The sequence below is a fragment of the Sarcophilus harrisii genome, chromosome 3, assembly GCF_902635505.1.
Source record: "Sarcophilus harrisii chromosome 3, mSarHar1.11, whole genome shotgun sequence".
Lineage (NCBI taxonomy): Eukaryota > Metazoa > Chordata > Mammalia > Dasyuromorphia > Dasyuridae > Sarcophilus > Sarcophilus harrisii.
This window is the reverse complement of record NC_045428.1, coordinates 550,750,848-550,758,431: the sequence shown is the minus strand read 5'-3', so window position 1 is coordinate 550,758,431 and position 7,584 is coordinate 550,750,848. Positions and strand designations below refer to the sequence as shown.

Below are 7,584 nucleotides of genomic sequence, written 5' to 3'. Positions count from 1 at the left end.
CAGCTTAGTATGGTGGATAGAGCACCAGGCCCAAAGTCAGGGAGAGTTCAAATCCAGATTCACATGTCCTGGCTGTGACAACCTGGGTGAATCATCTTATCTCTGTTTCCTCAACTATGAAATGGGGATCAAACTAGTACCCCTCCCCACTTTGCTATGAGAATCAAATGAGATATACTTAGCACAGCTCCTGGAACAAAAATGCTTAATAAACGACCAACTATATCTGGATTATGGGGTATGGGCAAGTGCAGATGGAGGCAGACATTTGGGGCTGCCCAGTTATTTGAAAGTTGTTTTTGAGTTTTTTGTGAGTGGCAGGGGGAGGGGCACTCCATGAGGTGCCTAATGTTCCTACTCCCAGGTCAAGATCTAAGTGACTGGAGAAAAGGGAAGGTAAGCTTTTGTCCCCTAGTAAGAAGAATCTAGGGCTCTGAAGACCTTTGTTCTGACAACTTCAGAATGATTTCTCTGACACACATACAATCCAAAATACTGTGTCATGGACACATGAAATCAATCTCCAGACTTGCCTTCACATATTCTGGTCTCACCCAAGCACTTGGAGGAAGCAGCAGGATGTGAACAAAGACCTTCATTCCTTTTCTCCTGCAAAGTGGGACCTTAGAAAAGTCAGAAAGTGCAAATATCTTCCATGGGTTTCCTATGACTATCCTTTTTTTTTTCCCAGGAGAGATCTCATCCTTCTCCATGGAAACACAGGCCTGTCCTGGGCACAGAGTCCTTCTCTCGTTTCCCTGGTCAGATATTGAGAGCTCTCTGTTCCTTGGGATCCCACGTCAATATTCATCTCTGTCAATGTCCTTTTCTCAGTGAAGTTACCATCCCTTGTTTGCCCTGAGAACAGCTGCTCAGGGCAGAACAGAACAGGGTCCCCTTCTCTGGCAGGCTGTAAGGCCCTCATAGGTATGTTGATGAGGGAGTCATCTGGGACCCCACTGACTGTGGGAAAGCCCCAAGAGCACTCTGTACCTGGATAGGCCTGGGCATGCTTTTTTCCCCTTCTAATTGTTCCCTAGTGCTTAGCACATTGACTTTAGACAAAAAGCATTATAAACAAAAGTGATCTAAATCTAAATGATGTGGATAATTTTTTCATACTACTAATATATATATTTCTAAAATGTTATGGTGACACGGAAGAAGTCCTAGGTTGTCAAAGGCTATGCTGCCAGTGAGATAGGAAGGTATCGAGTACAGGTTTGGCTATGTTCTTCATTTCAAGAGGCTCATCCCCGGAGGAATGATCCCAATATGAGAGAGGAATTTGTCTCCCAAGTAGTGACTTGATTAGCCACAGCAAATTACAAAGAATGACAGAATCATGAATTGCCAAAGTATTTAAGTAGGCCCAAAACATTTCTTGAGTTTCCTTGTTTTTAAAACACTTGCTCATTTGCCAACCCAGGCAGTGGTTTGACACCCTTTGACCTTTCTTCATTCACATAGCTGGAGCCCTTAGGACACTAGGGGTCTGAGTTCCAATTGCAGAGGACACCATTTAGCTTTAACATCTCCACCCTCTTAGAAGGATCCCTACTATGGCACTCTGCCCCCAGACTCCAAGCCCCTTCTGAGGGCAGTGATGTTCTCAAACTTGTCCCATCAGACTCTGCCAGCCTTGACTCCATATCCTCCCTTTAGTAGGGCTCACCTAGGCAACTGAATGGTGCTATGTATACACATTTTGGTAGGGACTTCCTGAAGACAATGCCTTCACCCAAAGGTATAAATGGTGAGAATTTCAGGCAAGAAAGGAAGGGGTTCCCTGCTTCAGGTGATTACAGTAACTTCTCTGATTTCTCAAATGTTTTAATCACATTGTGCCTGTGAACGTGGGCACGTCTGCCCAAAAGGCACTGGCTAGCTAGTCAATGAAGCAAGGACTTCTGAGTCCAAGTCCAACACAGCCTTTCTTCCCCATTCCCCATAACTGGAAGCTGCAAGAGGGAGAGAAGTGGTGGTGGCTTACTAGCTTGCCCTGAGTATAAGTATATATATATATATATATATATATATATATATATATATATATATATATATATATCCAATAAATCCCAACTATCTTCCTCTTTTAAACACTTATATTGTTTGTTCTTCCATATTACATAAGCATTGGGGCAACCACCTCTACTGCTAAGTGCTCAGGGCCTGAGCTCATCTATTCCTCAAGTAGCCACACCACTTCCATTCAAGACTGAAGGCAGGAGCCCATGCGGGAGTAAGGGGACAGCAAAGGCAGGTTTTAGAGATTTATTTAATTAAAAAAAAAAGGTCTCTAAAAAGTCCTTCATTTCCCATTTCTACCCTGCCTAGAGGGTGAAGAATAGCTCAAGTGAAGGAGGTACCCATTCTGTTCAGGGAAAAGCTCTGTTCTCCCCCAACCCTTCCCAGTCTGCAGGAGACTGGGCAAGTCAGAGGAGGGGGAGCTCTTTTCCCTTCCCACCCTACCTTCTTGAGAGGCCCAAATGGATGCTGGGATGCTTAGAGGCAAAGGGGTGTAGGCAGAGGAGGTGAGGAGATGGCCTTTTTCAGGCCGAGCGTGACGCGAGCTGCGCAATCCCTTGCAACAGTCCCTGGATCCCCACGCCTCGGTGCTGGGGACGGTGTGAATGGAGGCGGCTGTGCCCTTCACACTGGCCTCTGGCAGGGAGCCTTTCCTTGATGCTGCTCATAGGAAAGCAGGGCATTCGGGAGCAAGTCGCAGCATGTCACAATGGCCTCATGAGTCCACAAAGAAGAATCCCAATCCTCCCCTTACAGACCCTCCCGGCCTCTAGGGGAGGTTACAGTTCCCTCATTCTTCACCTGAAGGTGAGGAGTCCAGGACAAAGCTTTAAGAGGACACCTGGACAAAGCCAGAAGGAAGGAACTCAGCCCATCAGCCGGTCTGGGCTCTCACACACAGTCACACACACAAGCGTTAAGGCGTATGGGCCAGCAGGCGTGGCCCAATCAGGCCCAGCTTCTCTCTCTCCACCTGGACGTAGCAGTGCCTGTGTCTGGGGGAATTCTTGGCTACTTCACAATCAGGCTGAAAGGGGAGAAGTTGGTGAAGAAAGAATTAACCAGCTTAGGGAAGAATAGGGCACAGGACAGGCAAGGGCTGCCTCAGCCTCTGTCCAGGCCTGGTGGTCATCCTTGACAATTATCCCCCTTGGATTGGGAGCTCTGACTGCCTGTGCCTCCAAGAGGTGAGGTTGGGGGCTAGGGTGGGCAGGGAAGAGAGCAGGGCTAGAGCCATGGGACTTCAGAAGAAGCTGATGCTACCAATATTTACAAGCACGATGCCCCAACTTCTGCAGCCACCTGCCTACCTCCGTCCTCTCCTGCAGAAATGCCAGGACCCTGAGGGTCAGTGAGGAGGCTGGAGGAGCCCCTCCTCCTCAGCCATGCCCAGGAGAAGCCGCTCATGGCCCCTTCTCTATGTCCCTTGGGAACGTATTCTTGTGCTCTGCTCAGTTAGGGTGCAAGGAGCTCCCAGGGAGAAGAGAAGGGGTCTTTTTCCACAGCCAGGTCCTAGGAGTCCTTCAGCATGCTGATGCGTGCATAAATCTTCAGGGCAGGACCCAGCTTGATGTTCATGGCACTCATCAAATGGTCTTCCTTGAGCAATAACAGGGCCTGCCCGTCGATCTCCTGGGCACGGAACTCTTCGGCAATCTCCTGGCAGCCTAGAAAGGTAAGACTCACCTGTGAGAAGCTGGATAGCAACAGCAGAAGTAATAAAAGACCTGTGGAGAGGCAGCATCCCTCTCCTCCTGCTCAGGGGCCAGACGGTGGCAGAGCAGGAGAGCCCACAGAGGCCCACAGGGCTGGGTCTGCCCAAGGAAAGAGCTCTTATGTGCTCCTGCTGTATTAGATTCCCTGGCAGCCCCCTGCTCCAGAATGCCCCTCCCGACTTCCCTCCTACAGAAATGAAAAGTACCCAAGAGGCAGCAAGGGGATAGCGCATTCCAGATACCTGGAATAAGGGATCTGCGGGGGCTCTTACCTGGAAGAGAACGGATGAACTCATAGACATCTTCCACATTCCATTTGGTGGGTTCACTGGGCAAGAAGTGGTGCCCGACACCCACCAGGTCCCTCATGTGCATGTCTGGGAGCTCCAGGTCCCGCTGGCCCTGGCGCCGTCGCGAGGTGGAGGAGCTGGCGGAGATGGGTGACAGGGGCTCCTCATAGCTTGAGTTGTCCGAGCAGCGACTTGAGTCTTCTTGGCTGTGGGTCAGCTGCAAGGCGGCTGTGACTGAGAGGGGCACGGCCCCTGCAGGCTGGAGAAACAAGTACAGAACCTGAGCCTTCGGGCAGGGCAAGAGCCTCCTGGGGCGCAGCCATGGGGTGGGGCAAGGGAGGGCAAAGTTGGTGGGAAGGTGGTGATGGGCAGGGAAAAAGGAAACAAACGTTCAGCTCACAGGGCTTTCTCAGCACCTTCAAAGAATTCCTAACTCTTCTACAACCAAGCAGGTGGTTTCTTGGACAACCTATCTCTGCACGGGGAAAAAGGTAAGATCTCCCTGGAGATAAGCACATCAAGACTCAAAGAAGAGTGGGAGAATAGGTCAGGTAGAATGAGGAAAGGGACATGGGCCACCTCGTGATATGCGAGGGCAGGAGCACAGCTTTAAGTCACCCAGTCTATCTCTCATCACCTGCTCATGGCCATACAGGTAACAAGTATGAGAACTGGGCCTCCAAGGGAGGTTTTCTGAGTCCATGCTCAGTGCGCTCCAACTACCACATCACATCCTCCTTGAGTCCTCTTGGTTCCCTCGAGGGTGGATGCGGATTTGCCTGTGCCAGGAAGTCCCGAGGAGGGTCCCCAGCACAAAGGAAGCACAGCTGAGGGTTTTGTACTTTGGAGAGCAGAGTAAAAGACACAGTGCAGCTTCTGTAAGCTGTCTTACAGGAATCGGAGAGACTGCCTGGAGTGCACCGTTTCACGGAATACATGAGAAAGGATCTGGATGGAGGCACCCTCTCACCTGCTTCTTGGCATCCTTGGGCAGTGCTGGCAGGCTTGCCTTGCTGGCCCTTCGGCGGTTATGGGGGGCAGCCCCTGGTTTCTGCAGCTTGCTGCGGTCAGAGTGGAAGAGTCCAACGCGCTTGGTACAGCCCACATTGTACCTGCCCAAGCCCAGGGAGAAAGGGGTAAGGGCTCTGGCCAAGTTGAATAGACCCAACACTAACTGCCCATCAGCTCCCAACTAAACACTGAAGGGAGGTGACAGTAAGACCACTACTAATGCCAGTCAGACCCAGGGCACCTGGATATAGCTTGAGATAGCCCAATTTCACCCAAGGACATTGTTCATATATCCCTACCAGTCACTGGTCCTCTCAACCCTTAGCAGTTCTATCCTCAATCCAGAAAACGAGCGCTTCCTACTCAGGTGTCCCTCTGCCTCTGCGGCCACATGAAGGGCAGAGGAAACATTAGGCAGCTCCCTGCAACCACCACTGGGCTGTTAGGTAATCCCACATAGGGAGAAGTTGGGAAGTGCTGTGACTTCAGGGAATGCTTCCAACACAAGACTTAGGACAGAGATTTGGCACAGGCCGCAGAAAGTGAGCGTATACAAAGACTGCACTACACTCATAGGCTATTTCCTGTTTTCTATGTCTGGGATGCTCTTTAATCTGGTCTGGCCCTGGGCCCCAAGATTCTAGCTTTTCCTGAATGCAGCTGAACCCTATCCAGCACGCACTTAATGTAGGCAGAGCACAGCCACCTAAGGCAGAAAAGCCCTCTGGGGTATCAAAGACCTGGTAGGATTAAGAGCAAGAAACCAAAGTTGCCTCAAGACAAGGAAAGGAAGAAGCTAGGGAGGGTAGGGTAGCTGGGCTGAGGCCACTCACCTCTTGGCACATGCCATAGAGCAGAAGCGTTTGGAACGTTTGAACTTGTAGGCAAAGTCCACCCGGCCACAAAGCTCACATTTGAGTTTGAGGGGAGTTCCCTCCTCTTTGGATTCTGAAAGGCACACAATGAATTCTTAATCTGAGAGGATGCTGATCACCTTCCTATTCAGAAGGTCCCTTGCTCCATGCTATTCAGCGTGTCCCTCTAACTGCCAGACCCAGGAGCAGTCCTACCACAAACCTATAGGCAATCCCAAGAACTTGGGCTATTCCATTTTTTGACTCAATATTTATTTTTTGTTTTCTATTTTGGTTGGAACTATCCAGGGCAACTTGGAGATCCCCTCTAAGAATTCACTCTCTTTTTCAAGTGCTGTGTGTCCTAGTGTCAAATACAACCTGAAGAGGACAGTTCCTTCTTATTACTGTTAAGAGAAAACCACCATCCTCCCACTCAGCATGGTTCAAAAAGCAGGTTATTGTCCTTTCCTCCTCACTTTTTCACCCCACTCCCATCCAAGCTGTTGTAAACCCAGTCAATTCTATCTTTACAACTCTACAAACTTACAAACTCTACTTTACAATTCTATCTTCCGAACACGGACCCCCTCTGACACAAGTCCTCTTCACCTCATGCCTGAACTACTGCAATAGATGCCTTCCTGTCTCAAGTCTCACCTCACGTCAGTTCTCCCTTTATCCAACCACCAAGTGATTTCCCTAAAAAGCAGTTCCTCCATTCCCGGGCTTCCTCTGACTTGTTTAGCAGACTAATCCTGTCCTAGAAAGCAGACCACTGGAGTTTTTAAAGATGGGAGTGATAGGCCTCATAGCATCTCTATGGGTTCCCAGAGTATACCCAACAATTTACAAGGGGGAAAAGCAAGCAGCCTGAGGGGGACAAATAACCAGGAATATAATTGGAAAAGAATTCTAGAACCTTTGACTGTAATCTCCCAAGGTTGATACACAAAGGCTCCTACCTAATCCCTATGTTCAGCCGGCATCATGAAAAACTTAAGCCCTTCATGAGCCACTGCTGCCCACTGAGATGTCAGAGTAAAACACAAAGCAGACCACCAGTAGCCTCAAAGCCTGGAACACTTACCTTGCAGATACGGCTCCTCCATTTCTGAATCGGTGGTGGTGGTATTCTCTTGCTGTGGGAGTTTCTCAGGCAAAAGCCCTTGTGCATACTTCTTCTTAAGGTTCCCCACCAGCAGGGACGAGCGTCCCACCTATAGGATAAGGAGAGAGGGGGCCTGGTGGATTAGGAGAGCCCACAGTTCAGGTCATCTCGCGGTTCCTATCCTCAATAAGATAATACGCAGGAAGTATTCTGGTGCCAAACACTAGCCAGTCTCCACAACACAGTAGCAAGTTTCAGCTGATGCCAGTGTTCTCAGCTGCTGGCATCATCTTGATCCTTTAACTCACGAAGCGGAATACCAACTAGAGGAGGCTAACTTGAAATGAGAACAAATGACTGGTTTGAGAAGCCAAGAACAAGCCCACTCTTAGAAGGGTCCAAGGAGCACAAGCTCCTTCTCTTTTCCTCTGCACTAAGCAGCAGGAGTGAGACTGAGAAGTGGTAAGAGAAATACAGTGTGGCAATCACAGGAGGCTCAGAGGTGCTGCCTTGATGATTACTCTTTCCCCAGCCCTCTGACACCCGGCTCCCAAAGGCCAGGGAGAAGGAAGAAG

At 49.6% G+C, this 7,584-nt stretch overlaps 1 protein-coding gene across 6 annotated transcripts in view; it reads right to left on the bottom strand.

Moving 5' to 3' along the window:
• Positions 1-2,259: 2,259 nt before the first annotated feature.
• Positions 2,260-7,584, bottom strand: part of PHC2 (polyhomeotic homolog 2) — a 145,834-nt gene continuing 140,509 nt past the window's right edge. For all 6 annotated transcript variants that reach the window (XM_031962370.1, XM_031962369.1, XM_031962368.1 and 3 more), the window contains 5 exons: positions 6,989-7,118; positions 5,878-5,992; positions 5,004-5,145; positions 4,016-4,292; positions 2,260-3,695 (listed from right to left, as the gene is read on the bottom strand). In XM_031962370.1, coding sequence (XP_031818230.1) covers positions 3,541-3,695; positions 4,016-4,292; positions 5,004-5,145; positions 5,878-5,992; positions 6,989-7,118 — 819 coding nt within the window. In that variant the 3' untranslated portion in view covers positions 2,260-3,540. The remainder of the gene's footprint in view (positions 3,696-4,015; positions 4,293-5,003; positions 5,146-5,877; positions 5,993-6,988; positions 7,119-7,584) is intronic.